Source organism: Convolutriloba macropyga, chromosome 1 (assembly GCF_964194025.1).
Source record: "Convolutriloba macropyga chromosome 1, txConMacr16.3, whole genome shotgun sequence".
Classification (NCBI taxonomy): Eukaryota; Metazoa; Xenacoelomorpha; order Acoela; family Convolutidae; genus Convolutriloba; species Convolutriloba macropyga.
The window spans coordinates 82,508,591-82,525,704 of record NC_134468.1 but is presented as its reverse complement, the minus strand read 5'-3'; the positions used below and the strand labels follow the sequence as shown (position 1 = coordinate 82,525,704).

The window sequence follows — 17,114 nt, the reverse complement described above, 5'->3', positions numbered from 1 at the left end:
TGTGGGTAAGTGCTGGAGTAGGTGGGGGAGGCGTGAGGTTAGGTGGTGGTGGAAGGGTTGGGGGTAGATGGAGGGGTTAGATAGGTGAGGGGAGGTAGGTGGGGGGAGGTAGAATTAGTAGAGGTGACTTATATAGGATCAAAAAAATGACCTGTTCACATTTGAATATTACCAGCATCTAAAAACAACACATTATAAATTGAGCTACTGTAAAAATCCCATGTTTAAAAACAGAAGTGAACAATCAAAAACAGGAACGTTCGAAACGAAAGAATAACCTGATAAAAAACGAGGTCATGAACAACTTTCTTTAGTTAAAAAAAACTGTAGAATACCAATACTCCTCTTCGAGTAAAAAAAACCAAGAGAAGGCGAATAATAGCCTCAGTTATTACTTTGGGGCTATTAAAAAGCAGAAGTCAATTTTTTGGGTCACCAAAATTATTAACGATAAACACATTTTATCATGCAAATGACCCAAATAATCTTCTGGGATAGAGAGAGAGAGAGAGAGAGAGATAGAGATAATATTACGCGCGCATCCTCTTTAATGAGAGGAAGAAATCACTCGATAATCTTTACATTTTCAGTTGTTGACATTGCCCCCAACGGGATTCGAACCATTGACCTGCCGATCCACTGCCACCCGCACTAACCACTGCGCTATGATTTTATTTTTGCGCTTTATTTTTTGCTATGCTGCAGCTGATTATATATGAGCAACAAGCTTTACTTCGGAGTGAGAGTAATAGAGATCACTCAAAAAAGATGAACGAAAGCGTAAAAAAGTCACTTGAGACGTCAAAGAATGTTCTAAAAAGCGCAAAATTGTCAAGCAAAAATTTTGCATAATAAAGACACACACGTTTACAATAATTGCTATGAACTTCGTTCAAGAGCAATTAAAAACCACTCTCAAGAAAACAATTTTTAGTTCCAGCAATGTGTCTCAGTCTGCTTAAAACTCTCCCGATTTCACCATCTGATCAAAATCACTGACTTAAATTTCACTCCACAAACCATCTAAATATGTAAACAGTCCAAAAAATACAGCAACCAATACAATTCAAACTCTTTGAATTGTCCAAAACCAGGAGTACCGCAATATAGCTACGCCCAGCTTGCGTCTTCACAGCTTTAAAACATTTTTCGCAATTTGCCTACAAATTCCAAATTTGGGCACCTCAGTTCAAAACAGTATCAACTGGGAAATTATCACAAGATAAAAGCAACTACGTCACCATTAAGGGATTCGTTCAACTTTGTATTTCGGAAGTCAAAGATGTTCCCCCGCTTCCATCTTTCTCAACACCATCGTACATCTTTTCTTATTCTTGCATGTACAAGCTATTTTCATTTTCGAATTTTGATAACTTTACTTTTACACCTAGTTAACGCGATGGATAGTCACAGTTAACTGCGACAGTTTCAGTTCATCAGTTTTAGCTTCCAACAGTTTATTAAGAGCCTTGATATAGACATCGACACCCCCGTATCATGGTCATGTCGACCTAGGATAGCAAAAACTTAAGTTCTACCTCAATCCTCACTCTGCTCAGATTTCCTTTCAATTCATACTTTTTCAGACAACTTGAGTCATAAATTCTACTTTGTTTTTGCCAGCAACAAAACAATCTTTCAGCTACGATGAAAAAATTGAATGAAGTCTAGTTTATTTTACACGGACAGAGAGGTTCTGATTGCGTTCATCTTAGCAGCAGTAGGTTGCCATTTAATTTCATTTCATTTCGTTTGAATTGATAGAAGACAAGTGGTTTAGAAGACAAGGAATGTAAGGATGAGGGCTATCGCAATTCCAACTACACCAACGACTCCTCCGATCATCACTTGCTTCTGCAAACAAATAAACAGCTTCAGATTCGACGCTTCTCAATTCAGCTCTTCAGCAAGTAACAGATGACGTCATGAAAGCCAGTGCTGACGTCACAAGCAGAATCTCAGAACAGTATTACTCTGATTCCAGGCAGGAATCTCAGAATGGGAAATGACTACGATACGATGGTTCAACAGAACATGATAGTTGATGAGAACTTTTCCGGTCAAGATTCCAACAAGATGTGGATGAAGTTACAATAACAGTGGAGACGATCAACTACCCTACTGGCGACTTCTTTTAATGCCCAAAATGAGCACAATGGATTATACTACGCAACAAGGACTCAGGCAAATTTACTTCGTGTGTAAATCTTATGTACTTTTTTATTGCGTAAAATCTAATCATGACCGACTAACTTTGGAAGAATCGCTCTCGAACGACTAGTGGGAGCTCAAATCTATTGCAGCTTTCTTCATTCTGGGGGTGGGTGATAACTAAAATCATTAAGGTAGGGGGGGGGGGGGCTTTCAGTTGGCTTTTAGTAAAGAACTGCCACCACTTGAGTTCAGCTGCTGAAACTTGTAAATGGATCAATTGCATTTTTAATTTAATGCATTTTCCTCTGTTCTAGCTAACTGCATGCCATTTTCTGCTCTACTTCACGAATCGTATTTTATTAGTAGCATTGCAGCTGTAAGGTTAATTTAACGAAAATTAAAAAAAAAACAGCAGGACAAGTCCTGAAATACAATTCAAAGAATTGAATGAAAAACTTACAAGTAATCTTCGTGAACAACAGATCAATTGACCAATGCCAGCAAAAATATAAACAAAATAATCTCCAAAAAGTGCAACTAAAACAATCAAACAAACTAAACAAAAATAAACACATTGCTAAAACTCTTGAAGCTTTTAGCCCTAGGTCAGAATTTGATCCTTTTAAGTATGCCTAAGTCAAAAACATGTTCGGAGCCAATTTTTGTTTTTGTCAGAGCCAATCAGCGCAGTATTATATCTGCAAAACCTTAAGAAAATTATTTAATACTTGAATATCGATTAACTCAGAAAATGTCCAAAAAATTAAAAAAAATGAAATCAATTGAAAATTTTAAGGAAATGTTGTTAAAAATAGTGATATTAATATCTTCAGAATCATTTTTGTATCTCTAGAGGCTATCCAGTAACCACATTATCAAGCTTTAAAAAACTCATTGGCTCATAGATCGATAGGCAATAATTTTTAGAAGTTTCAAACTTCAAAAAAAAGAAATTCGTTCCATAAAATGTTGAAAACCATTCGATTTCCGCTAGCAACTATTCTGTAACATACTATCAAACCCTGGATGAGGTTACAGATGAGGTTACGAGGCTACGGTGGCAAGAGAAATAGAATTAAAAACATGTTTTAAAAAAACTGAAACATTGCAAATTTTATCAAAAAAATTCAAAAACTTGAAAGGTTAAATTGTTGAAAACAAATCCATTGAAACTAACAACCAAGCAGTAACCTTTTATCAGACCCTGGAATGGTTTTCTGGCATTTGAGAATGGACAATTATCAAAAATTGACAAAAACTTAAGGAAACCTCAAAAAATACTGCAAATTTTGTCAAAAATTTAAAAAATTTGAAAGCTTAAATTGTTGAAAACAAATTCATTGTAACTATCAACCAAGCAGTGACTATTTATCAGACACTTGAGTAGATTTTCCGGCACTTGAGGATGGACAAATATCAATAATTGACAAAAACTTCAAGGAACCTTAAAAAATTGCAGATGTTAACAAAAAAAATGCTAAAACTCGAGACATTAAAATGTTGAAAACCATTCCATTGTTACTGAAAACTATGCAGTGGCCCCTGAAGCTGGAAAAACTCAGAAAATGATAAATTTTCAAAAAACATGAAAAAATTGCAAAAATTAGTATTGTTTTGCTTGTTTGTAGCACCAAACCATATAGCTCATAAAATGGCTATAACAAGTAATTATGTCTCATAAAAGGCATTCATCACTTTTTAAAAAGTTAAACTTAAGGCTGATCAAACAATAAATTCAAAAAATTACAAAAAACCTGAAAATTGCAACATTTTGAGCCCAAAAACTACTAAAAATGATCTTTTAGCCTTAAATTAAGGCCATCCCAGCAACAGCAACACTCTAAGCATTTGAAGGACTATTAAAGCCTACTTTGGGTCTCTAATGAAAATTAATGCCCGCTGCGCTTTACCTGTTTATCACGTTTTGAAAGATCAAAGTCATTGAAAAATGTTTAAACACATCTTAAAAACAGCGCCCCAATGAAATCAAATTCTTTGAATTGTGATAAGGGTTGTATAAAAGCTCTTTCGCCAATTGCGACGATATAATTCAAAGCAGAAAAATTTGATTTGACATAGGTATCTTTGCTTAATTTTTCACGTTCCTCTGTTCTAGCCAACATCATGCTATTTTCTGCTCTACTTCACGAAATGTATTTTATCAGTAGTATTGCACCTGTAAGGTTAATTCACGGAAATTTAAAAAGATAAGGGTTTTAAAATAGGAGGTCTTTCGCCAATTTCGACGATAGAATTCAAAGCAGAAAAATTTGAACTGATAAAGGTATCTTTGAATGGTTAATTTTTCACGTTAGTGACCTCTCAAATGACCAGAGTTTGCAAGGGATCAAATGTTTTTTTTTCATTCAAAATATTAGATTTGTATCGTTGTATCCGATCCATCGGCATACAGTCTATTACTACAAAGTTATTGCATTTCTCTCAAGAATTCCAGCAAAATAGTAAATCTTTTGAGCTCTGTAGGTGTATCAAGGATCTCCAGACAACGTCAAAAAACGTTGCTGAAAAACTCAAATCATACATATACTGCAAATTATACCTATATCAACCCAAATTCATCGGGGAAATAGTGCGCCAGAGAAATAGGTAAAAGAGCGTCGGCAAAATAGGCAAAAAAAATTTATTGCTTACTTGTCCTGAATTAACTAACCTCAAAACCGCAATTCAACTCAATAAAAATTATTTGAAGTAGATTAAAACAAAAGCCCTAAGGTTACCAGCAATCGCTTTGCACACCTGTCGCCTCGAAAATCAAATGAAAAACAAACACCTCCAGATTATGATGAAAAAATTAGTTTTTGTACTAACTTTTGTGATTTCCCGACTAGTTTTTATGTATAGTATTGCTTTTAAACACAAACAAACAAATATCGGAAGAATTGCTCTTGAACGACAGGTGAGGCAATTTAATTCATGGTCTTTAGTCTAGATCAATTTTTCTTTACGGGTGCAAGAAAACTTTTGAATCCACCGTGAACCACTCACCTCTCGATACATGGCCACCCGCACTTACAACTGCGCTACGAGTCACTTAGTTTTGCTATTCTGTAACCGATTTTATATTAGCAACTTCTGAGCACTAGTGATCACTCAAAAATGATGAACGAAAGCTTGAAAAAGTCACTTGAGAAGTCAAAGAATGTTCTAGAAGAAAAGCGCAAAAATGTCAAGCGAAAAATTTGCATAAAAAAGACACACCTTTACAATAATTGCTATGAACTTCGTTCAAGAGCAAATAAAACTGATCGCGAGCAACTTCAATAAAGTTCAGTTGACCTCAACTCCTATTAAGCAAACTAAAGTCGATTTGACAGTGTGAGCGTCAATTAATAAAGGGGAAATATATTACGAAGGTATTGCTTAGAGAAGCTTGGTGCAATAATTCAGAAAAAATTGTATACATAAACCGACTAATGTCGGAAGAATTGCTCTCGAACTACAGGCGGGTAAAAAAACATTCAACTTCGCCGGTATTTGAACCGCTGACCTCCCGATCTATAACCCGATGCACTGACAACTCGGCTATCAGTCCCTTGTTTTCGCTATACTGTAACAGACTTCATATTATCACCAAGCTTTACTTCGGAGTGAGATCAATAGTGATCATTCAAAAATGAAGAACGAAAGCGTGAAAATGTCATTTGAGAGGTCAAAGAATGTTCCAGAAGAAAAGCGCAAAACGGTCAAGCGAAAAATTTGCATAAAAAAGACCAACACGTTTATAATAACTGCTCTGAACTTCGTTCAAGAGCAATTAATAATAGACTATATGCTATATGCTGATGGATCTGATAGAACCATTATCAGATCATACACGACAGTAAAATTATCTCGTCATAGTTTGCACGACAAAAACCTTCTCCCAATTAAACTCTCAGATCACCTGCATTTTGCATTTAATGAATTTTAGTCTGTTCTAGCAAACTGACTGTTATTTTCTAGTCTATTTCAAGTATTTTTTAAAAAATGAATTGCAGCTCTGAGGTTAATTCACGACAATAATTCACGACATTATATAACAATTTACGGGTTTTATAATCCTTTTATAAAAATTTCTCATTCGAGAGCAATTAATTAGCGACAGAAATTCGGGAATTACCTTGAATCCGAATCCGCTAAATATTTTAAAGCAAAATTGCTACTTCTCTGAAGTAATTGATTTTTTTTGTTGAGAAAAGACCTGTCTACATATACAACGCAGCTAGCAATATCATGCAAATGAAACAAGACACGACGCATAAATTCTTTCTCATCTCATGCTGGGGTGCAAAACAAAATGAACAAATTCGATCTATTCTACTGCTAACGATATGAAACAAAATATTGGAAATAGGCATTCATTTTGAAGGAAAAGAGAACTACATTTGAGGAGAAATATAACCAAAACAAACAATACAAAAGGATACAAAACGTATAGAAATTTGAAATAAATAGCAGAAAGAATCATCTTGTGAAATTTTAGTTTAACATTCAGCTTTTGCTTTTCGTATTGCTTCAAACTTTTATTGGGACTACAAAGTTTCGGGTTCTGTTCAGTTGAGAAAAGTTTGCGAGAATAAATCTGAGAAATTGTGCATTTGACTGTTTTCTAAGCATCAAACATAAATTGAAGATCTAGCATGCATAATAGTCAACCGATTCCAGGGTCGAAATTCGTTCACGACCCAAAGACTAGAGATGATTGCTGCGTTGAATTGATTGCAATGTCGAAATGTGAAATTAAACTGAAGTCGACATAGTAAATGAACAAATGAAGAATGATATGAAGGATAGGATATATGAACATTTTTCTGCAATTTTGATGACTGCAAATTTTCAGTCAAATCTGGGATAATAATCAAACGGGCCAGTTATGCCAGAATAGAATCAGATAGGAATCGAGAGTACAACTGCTATAAATAGACGGGTTCTGAGCTGGGGTAATTTTAGCTCCTGTTGGAGGTGTTCGCTCAGGAATCGTGCAGACATGATGATGCATAAAACAGGCAGGCGTGCAGGACTCGAGGGGTGAGACGACAGTCAGTCTATGACTCCTAGATTTCTCAGGAGAACAATGAGGAGTAGCAACAGAATGACAGCCACCACCGCCACCACTATGGCAGTGATAATTTGGGTCTAAAAAGGCAAAAACACAATCGCTTAAAGCTTCACATCACAAGCATTCGACAAGCCATTGAATGTTGACAGTATTTCATAGGACTGTTTCATAAAGCATGCAGTTTCTATATGATACACTACAGTTAAGGACACATATATTCACATGCTGAAATTATTTCACTCAATAAAATTCACAGGTACAGTTTCAGAAATTCATGCATGCATGCATTGGTCTAAGCCTCACGATTGAAAATTTTCCAAGGGCCAAAAAAAGGATAAACACAAGAACGAACTAATTATCGACAAAATGCAAAGATAAACCCACCAACGTTGGGATATTTGCTCTCCAAGGACAGTCGGGGGCTCAATTGAAATCAGAGGGGAGTAGTATCTTGGATAGATAAATTAAGTAACGGGCTTCAAATGGCTTTCTTAGGGCTTATTCTTAGACAAAAACTAAACATTAGCAAGAAATGGTGATTTTCGATTCCAGAAGGGTAAATTTCAGTGCAAATTCGATTACATTTTTTTTGAATTTACCTAAATTAGGCGATTGAATTCTGAATGATAGCAATTTCGGTCACGCGAAAACCAAGGTACCGTAAAAAAAAATGACATTTTTTGTACAAAATTTTCTGCAAGCTGTCATCCCAAAAATTGTTCTCAACAACAATCTGATGACGTATGTGCTCAGTCAGTGACTATCAAGACGTCCCACAACAAACACCCACAAAAGCTATTTTAATTCAGATAATGTCCTATCAGAAAATCATGTCTCAACATAATCTATAGAGATCTATAAACAAACTACTTCACAAGAAAAACTACTTTGAAAAGAATAAACACCACAAAATTAGGGAAAAACATCTAAAAAATGTACAAAACAGTCCGAAAATAAACGAAAACAACAAACTTACAATAGACAACAATAGTGTTAAAAAATATTACAAAAGCCCGGCCAAAATCGTTTAAAATAGCACAATGACAATAACAGGCTAGAAAATTCATCTTAGAGATTATCAAATGCATAAAATGGTCAAAGTGTCCCCAAACGTTACATTGTCAACTTTAGTGAGAAAAAACATTAGGACCATAAAAATGAAGTAGGAACTGCTTTGAAAGAACCGCACCGGATCAAAAAAGCGTTTGCCCAGCAAAAAAATTTCCCCCCAACTTTTCTCGCTCTTATTGAACGAAAAACATACCTAAAACTTCTCTCTGCTTTTGAATTTTGCTCAGCAGATTGACCTTAACACTTGTTTTCGCGAGCGGTGTTTGACTTTACATGCTGTGAAAATAGAAATCACTAATAAACACGGTCAGTCACCACTCAACACCGACAAAAATACGTCACAAAAAATTTTTGGCAGAAAAAGACACCGCCTACTGCAATTCGATAAAACAAACCCGTCCGAGAGCCATTAAACTTCCTTAGCATTGTAAAAACATTTCATTATTAGCAAAGTAAAAAAACATCAGATAGAAACTGGAAACCTCACTAGTTTATTTGTTGAACTGCTCAAACATACGCAAAAACGTGAAATCATTAGAAAAAAAACCCTTTTCCTTTTTGGAACATGGTTCTCAATTAAAACAGTGTCAGCATGCCAAAAAATATATGTAAAAATTAGCATTGAGTAAAAAACATTGTTCCATGTAACGAGTGATGTCCATCATAAAAAAAAACTAAAGCAGCCTAAAATCTTCTAGACACAGCTTGTTTTTAGCACCGTGAGTTATGAAAACAATAAACGACAGATATATGAAAAAGTCTATAAACACCACCATTTTGATTTTTTACCGTGAGCGAAGAAGACGAAAACATGAGCGATCGACGTATGAAGAAATCTGTTCATAAACTCTTTTTCACTACTTAAAAACAACTACTCGCCTTATTGCGCTACTAATTGTACCGACACAATCAAAATCACCCAAATTTTAAAAAGCACTTTAAATTATGATACAGCCAATGCACACCATGTAAACAAAGTTTCTGTTCCAATCAACAATAGACTTGTCACTTAAAACGTTCAAAATGTTAAGAGCGAGATGGCTAGTACAGCAAAACTTTGAATGGCATTCAGAAATGGCTCTAAATGACGCCATCAGAGATTGTTTAAAACCATCATAGAGAAAGCTACAATGAAAGTGAGAACGAATTTTAGTATTAATCTGTAACCAACTGAGCATATTGAATAGTACAAATTGAGATTGCAAAATGCGAAAGCTAAGATAGATGCCAGAGTACTTGACTAAGTTATCAAATAAAAACTTCCTTAGAATAAATTGCTCAAAGAAAAGCCAGCGAAATGAAATCATTGACAAGAAAGCATTTTGCACAATGTTTGATTTGACATTTGGTAGTAAACTGCCAGCAGTTCAGGAAAAAAAATTAGCTAGCTATCAAGATCAAGATAGCAAAAAGTTCTTTAGGGGACAAATTAAAAAAGCGGCGTTGCCGAGAGAAGAACGAAAGGGGGAATTTGACGGAGCTTCAATGCCATGTACATTGAGTATTACAATACCTGCAGCAGAACTTACACGGCTATCTTGTAAGAAGCTTACAGAATCTTGTACCAAATTATATAATCGTACAAGAGGGTGGTACGATCTCATAATATAAGCGTTGATATGCACGAGTCTTGCAAAATAGGCGTATTCTCCACAAGATACTTTTTTATACAAGAGCTTACAAGTAGGTGTTTTTTGGAGGACTCTTTTAGTATCACACAAAGCAGTCGGGCAAGTTCCACTTAGATACCGTAACTCAACTTGCATTAACAAAGTTAAATAAACAGATGCAGATCTAATAATAGGGTGAAGACGGCTCCGACATTCTGCCCAACTGAAGCTAACAGTTCTCTTTCAGTTGTTTAATATAGCAAAGAAAACATTTTTCCTGTTGTAAAATTTCATAAAAACAGTTGTAACTGCCGCCTCCCGCATCATTCAGTTGGCTCTGTATAGCAGTGCAAAGCAACATAACAAAACAGCAGAAATTTTTACATTGAACCCCGAACTCAAAATTTTGATTTCAATTGAGGTAAGTAAAAAGTTAGCTTGCCAAGAATAAGTTAGCAAAAGACAGTAGTAAACCAATAACACTAAATTCTACTGCCCTTAGCAGATTTAATTTTCTTCAGTTTGAACGAGAGCATGCTTCGAAAAGCGTGAAGCTAATCCCCGCGAAGAAAAAGATCAGCGCATGAGTATTTGACAGAAGATCATAAAACACAATAGCAGAATACACTTGATTCGGTCAAAGCAACATGCAGTTACAGTAGTCCACAGGCCAGATAGATTTAAGTTTTTTTTAAAAAAAACAATATTAACACGTCACATTGTATATTGCTGTTAGTCCATCATATTTTATTTTTATTAATTATTATTATTATTATTGTATTTCAACAAATTTTGAATTGCTATTTAAATTCAGACAAAGAATCTCTTAGTACTTTTTACTACAAGTTCAAGAAATTCTAGAAGCCATTTAAATGCAGAATAACAATCGGCTAGGGAGATATGAACATGGTCTTTTCCATATTATTTGTTCTTTGAACATTTCATCAAACTTTTGAAACAGTTGTTTATCTATATTATTTCAATTTGTTATCCAACAATATCATATAATTTTAGCGTGTTCGGATAGATTGTTAGCTTCGTGGAGTTAGAAATGCTACGATAGAAAAGTGTACCGAAAACAATGTGTACCCTTAGGAAATCACTTTTTGTATAGAACACGTTAGTCGAGAAACCTCTACCTCATGATTGCATTGAAAGATTGATTCAAATTAATTAAGCTCGCTATTAGTTAATTTAAAACGTTACCCCTAGAATCAATAACAACACTATTATTATTACACCAAACCATTCGACCAATCAAAAACAAATTGTAAAGGTTTACTGCAATTCTCGTCAATCGTAGGCAATGAAGGCATTAATCTGTAATAAAGTCATCTTCACGAAGACTCCACCAGCGAAGGAATGCAAAAGTGAGTTTGCGTTAATTTAGGTACGAGCACACGATTATGGGAAGATTATGGGTACAATCGAACAGACCAACAACGTCGGCCAAATTGCTCTCAAACAACTTCAGTCTTGACAAGACGATCCGGTCTATTTACTGAAAGGTAAGTAACATATCAAACAAAAAAAAGCGCAGATTCTAGTTATTGACCGAATAAATGATGAAGATTGACATAGCTATTTTTTGTGCACCTCAATTTTTAAAAAAATGTTCGACAGTGAAATTAATGCAAGAGGAGCAAATTTCTTGAAAGTAATAAAAAAAATGATCAAATATTTCAAAAGATAATTGATTACTTGTCGACAGAAGTCTCGTTGAATAAGCCGTAAAAAATCCATTTCGACAAAATTAACAACAAACGAAAGTTCAAAAAAATTATATGATAAAAACGAAAAAAACTGCTCAACTAAAGTGTTTCCATCAGTAGACCCTTGATAAATAAATAAACCACAGGGAGTCACTTATTGGTTTTCATTGGTACCCATTGTATAAACCAGAATAACGAATAAAAAAGTACTACATAAATTATTGGGTATCTAGTACAACATTATTTATTCACTGAACTTCTCAGCAGCGATACTCTTGTTTCAAACATACCCGGAAAATTGTCCAAAAAATAACCGCAACTGATTCTCATGACAAAGTTTGGATTGAAAGAGCAGAACATTTAAAAAAAACTTAGGTATACTCATGTTTATTAATGAGAAGATCCTGGGATTTGAATCTATGCCAATAAGCATCAGAGATGGTAAATAAGACACATAAGAACAAAGTTAAACCAGTTTATTTGGTTTTCGTTTTTCGATACTAACTCTGTTCATTTTAGGACGCTTTGCTGAGCAACTGCTGATTAAAAGCACTATGACCAGAATGATCGAAGAATGAAACTAGCCTAGAGAACTCAACAACATTTCATGCAAAAGTCGACAAAATGATGTAAAGCAAAAAAAAATTTTTGTTCGACGAATAAAAATACGAGCGCTATAGTAACCGGTCAAGATGAGGGCGGGCGGTTATTAAAAAGATTGAAGTGAGTGCTTTCAATATAGTAAAACTACGCTGAAGATTGCTGAAAATAGCCACCAATGATTCCAGTGACCCCTGTTGTAATCAAAACGAAAACAGAAAAACTGTAATTGTTTCAACAAAAAATGTAAAATTCATGCTGCGATTCATAATGTCAAATCAGATTTGGCAACTGAGACTTTATCAGAACAAAGTTCAAATACCCAAAAAAACTTGAGCAAAAAGAGCAAGCCAGCAAGAACCAGCCTAGAGTGAAAAAATAAGGCAGAAATGTAAAAGAATTTCATGCAAAATGTCAAAAATCGGGAAAAATTGTTAAAGTGAAAAAATTTTGATTGACAAATAAAAAAATCAGGAGCTCAATAATAGCCGGCCGAGAAGATGACGGTGGCTATAAATATTTAATATATATGTACTTCAGTTTTTCGGATGTTTTGACGTTTCAGAAGGTATCTATCTATAATGTAGGTATCCCTTTGTACAATCATGTAAGATATGTACACTACTACATTCAATTAAAGATGTTTTCAAACAGCTCTTTATGCAAGTCAGCTATAAAATATTCTAACCAATCATATCACTCTAGAAAACTGTCTAAAACATTTACAAAATTATTTTTTGCATTAATATTCTTGATTAGTTTGTCCATGATCTAAAAAACCTTACGGACATCAAAAGGTCATTTAAGGAGTGAGATAAGTCATTTACGATGACTTAACTATGAAACTAATTGCGCTTTCCGCTAAAAACTGACCACTTATGAGATCACAAAATGACGCCACTCATCTAGAAGCATCTAAGGAGTCTCATGAACATTTCAACTCTAAAGCTTTGCGGCGTAAAAAAGCATGAATAAAAAATGAGCGTCTGATAACAAAAATAAAAAGCAAGGGTACCACAATATAGCTACGCTGAGTTTACAGCTCCGCAGCTCTAAGCATAATACTTGCTACAAACTCGCAGGAAATGAATACAATTTTTCTGCTTGTAAAATTACCAACATTGCCCAAATAATAGCAACAAACTTTGTTCGAGAGCAATTGAGGTTTGGTTTGAAGTCGTCTAAAAAATAATATGAAATAGGCCAAGGGGAGAAACGAGAAGTAGGAGTGACTTACCCTCCTTGCGGCGGACTGGTACCTAACAGCCTTCTTGGTGTCCTGGGTGGCCTTGGAGACATAGTCCACTGATTGTTCTACATTGTACTCAATCCTGTCTATCATCTCTCCCTGGTAGATGACACGTGAAATAATGATCACATTATGAGAGATAAAGTGATTAGATGAGATCACTGTCTCGACATGAGATAATGTCATAAATGGAATGACGATTGATAGCACCAAAGTCATTATAAACCTTGATCACGATCGCTGAAAATTTTGGAACTGTTTCCTTTCCGTCATTTTCAAGTTCCATGAGAGTATTTCAGGAGTCCATAATTTTTTCAGTTTCTAGTCATTGATGCATTACAGAGCAGTTAGAAAACTTAGTTGCTTGTTTATTTCTCTTAGACTTAATTATTGTCCCTCTCCCGCGGCGGAGTACGACCCTTTGTGATTCACATTTAAAACCATTATCATTTTTTATGTTCATTTCAATGAATAGTCCCACTTCTTATAAAACACGTACACCACTATCAATTTTCTAACACGCAGCAAGATGCTCAAACACGCTTGTAGAAAAAAATACTTTATGGCAGAAAAGAAACAGTTCCGAAATCATTTTTTTAAACGTGCGACAAGTTGCGATCATCTAATAAATGTCGACACCGAGACTTGTAGAAGTCCTACAATTTCAGTTATTTGTGACAGTAGAAATATGGAACCAACTCGCCGAGATATGACAATGACCACAGACCAGCATGGCCTATTTGGACCGGCTCAGGTTACCTTTCTGGAAGACTTTTGGTACTTAATGGCAGACACTAGCTCAACATTGGCCTTTTTAACTGCCACTACCGATTGCCCAACATTGTACTCTATTCTTTCAATCATATCGCCCTAATTGTACAGCCACAAAAGTCAACAAATGATCTGAACACTTTCTGTTTTTGCTTCCAGAAATTCTATTTCAACCTCTGTCGATCAATGATTTGATCACAGAATTTTTTGATCACGATTTGATCAGAACTTCATCTGAATTATTTCACATCACCAGAGTTCTCAAAACTTTAAGAGCAATCATTGTCCATGTGTTTATCTATGACATCTTCCTTTTTTGGGGAACCAGCAGAGGCCTTGAGAGCCGTTTTATATCAATATGCTTAAATTTTGATTTTTTTTTCATTATTTCAAAAAATAATCTTTTATCTAATCCGACTACGAAGCGCAAATTACACACTGTTTCATAATACACTCGACTTTGGTTTATGTGATATTTCATTTAGATTGTAGGTAACTACGAGAGATATACAAAGAACCGATTTTTTTAGAAATGTTTTGTATTATACTACAAAAATCTTTCTGCAACAATTTTAGTTTCAATTTAGATCACATTAAGAGCACCCTTGCACATGTTAGGGTACAATATCGCTGAAAACATGTCTTTCATATACAATGGTAATAAAGTCAATGGTAGTATATAGAATATTAGACAAGGCTTAAGCTAACCTGGCTCTCTACGAGCATAGCCATGTCCATGAACATGTCGTGTAGTTCTTTGATGGAGTTCTCCAACTTTAGGATCTCTTGGTGCCTCTGCTGCACGTCATCAAGAGCCTGTCTCGCTTGCTGGTCATCCATCACTATCTATATCAACATATACAATCCTTATTAGTCACTATAGGGTTGGTTCTGTTTCAATGAAAAAGTATTTCACTAATTGACATCAGGCAACATCAGTATTAAGCACAATTCTCTTCAAAGAGCAGAACAGGAAAATTCATTAATTCTTGTATACAGGCGTCATTTCAAATGCAAGAAGTGACTATAGCTGAGCTGTAAACTTGAATTACTTCAAGGCGATAACCACCGTGTGGTAATGATTTTTTAAAAATCAAAGCCTGTTGCGATAACAACAATTACATAACTTGCACCACGGTTCTGTTTACTAGACTACAAAATTAAGGCACTTAATAACGGAAATAACAGAAAAGCTCCAGCAATCTTAGGTCACTGTTTGAGATTCTTCTAGCATTCAGCGGACGTTTGCAATTATTTTGAGTGGCGTCTTTTGACTCTGCTGTCATAGCAATAGAAATTGATTTCAAAAGAGTAACTGTCATGTATTTACAAAAGGTGACTGACCTGTTGGCTGAATACATTGGGGTTGTCTGAGTCGAGCATCTGTTCTAGCTCGTCACTAGTGGTTATCTTGCCAGTGATCTCCAACTGTCTCTGGATCCTGTTCTTGCAGCCTTCTCTGTAGTCATTCTGTGTCTTGTTGTAGTCTGACATGACTTCTATGAACTTCCTGGACAGTGTGGAGTGCTGTGTCTTCCTGATCCTCAAGTCGGCTGAGCTCTTTTCCCTGTCTTGCGCCTCCGACTTCTCTATGTTGCTTTCCATAGCTGAAAATAATTTTGAAGCTTGATTTTGATTTACTGCGCTATTGTTTCACTGAAAAGTTTAATAAAGGTAAACTGGGAACGGAACTGTTTCGTTTGCCAATATAAACAAAATGTTTTATATTACAAAGAGTGAAAAGTGGAGGGGGGGGGGGTCGCTGGGTAAAACTCTGAAAACCGTCTTCATACCATGAATTTATGTCTCCAAAACAGATTCGGCGAATCACATACTTAGAACCTAGTAAGCCGAATGACTCTGGGAGAAACTAATGCCATCCGGGCGGTACAAGTTTATCCAATTTTTGAGGACGAAAAGTCAGAACGGTCAGACGACAAATCGGTCCAAGCGACAAAGAAAACCACATTAAAAAAGATTAAAGCACAGCATGACCAGTCCTGAATTACAATTCACTATAGTAAACAAAACACTACAAAAATCCAAAAAAAACTTCCTTTAGAAAAGTGTTATCGAAGTTATTATTACTGACGTTATTAACCTCAAAAGACCTCTACAAATATGAAGTTTAGACAGCAGGTACCAACTTTGTAGAAGACCACTGTAGATCATTAAAAGGACAACACAGACAACATTTGACAAAATTTTTACCAATGTCAATGAAAACAAATTTCAAGTCAAGGAAACATGCAACTGAAACTTGAACTCTTTAGAATCTATTGAAATAGCTATCAATAGAAAACAACTATCTATCAATACATCAACTTTAATGAAAACAATTGGTGGACCACGCAACAAATAGCAATAAATGAAGGCAACAATAAAAAACTGGTCGAAAACAAATGTCAAAGCCATTAAACTAGCAGTGATAAATTTAAACAAATAAAAAGGCTCAACTATGCCTAACTTGAGGGTAGATGAGACTTATAATTAATGAAGACTAACCGACACAACAAAAAAACATTAACAAAAATTGTCAAAATCCAAAAAAATCACTAATAATTTTCGAACGCAAGTCGCGTCCACGTTGTGAAAACTGCCAGATATGAAAGAAAGCTATTCGAAAAATTCAGATACAATTTCACAGATAGAGATCTGTCATTACTGAGACTAAGAAAAAGAACAACAAAAACAACTACAAGACTCAAAAAAATCACTAATAATTTTAGAAAACAAGTCGTGTCGAAGTCGTTAAAACCTACAATTTTTAATCAACAACTAGATAAACTGACATATGCGCATCGAATGGGCCCACGAGACCTATTATTAAGGAGATTTAGTGACACAGCTGCAAAAAAGGCAAAATCCTTTAAAAAAAATCGCACTAA

The 17,114-nt window shown here is 35.1% G+C and overlaps 1 protein-coding gene across 5 annotated transcripts in view; it reads right to left on the bottom strand.

Moving 5' to 3' along the window:
- Positions 1-17,114, bottom strand: part of LOC142343316 (syntaxin-1A-like) — a 383,172-nt gene that overhangs the window by 349,357 nt on the left and 16,701 nt on the right. For 3 of the 5 annotated variants that reach the window (XR_012759197.1, XM_075395165.1, XM_075395157.1), the window contains exons 3-5: positions 15,571-15,833; positions 14,935-15,072; positions 13,444-13,554 (exon numbers count right to left, since the gene is read on the bottom strand). Coding sequence is in view for 4 of the 5 variants with exons in the window: in XM_075395165.1 (XP_075251280.1) it covers positions 13,444-13,554; positions 14,935-15,072; positions 15,571-15,833 (512 nt within the window). In the remaining variant the exon portion in view is untranslated. Of the gene's footprint in view, positions 1-1,578; positions 1,855-6,452; positions 7,291-13,443; positions 13,555-14,214; positions 14,326-14,934; positions 15,073-15,570; positions 15,834-17,114 lie in introns of those variants that run through there. The other 2 variants (XM_075395166.1, XM_075395148.1) reach the window with 2 other exon arrangements.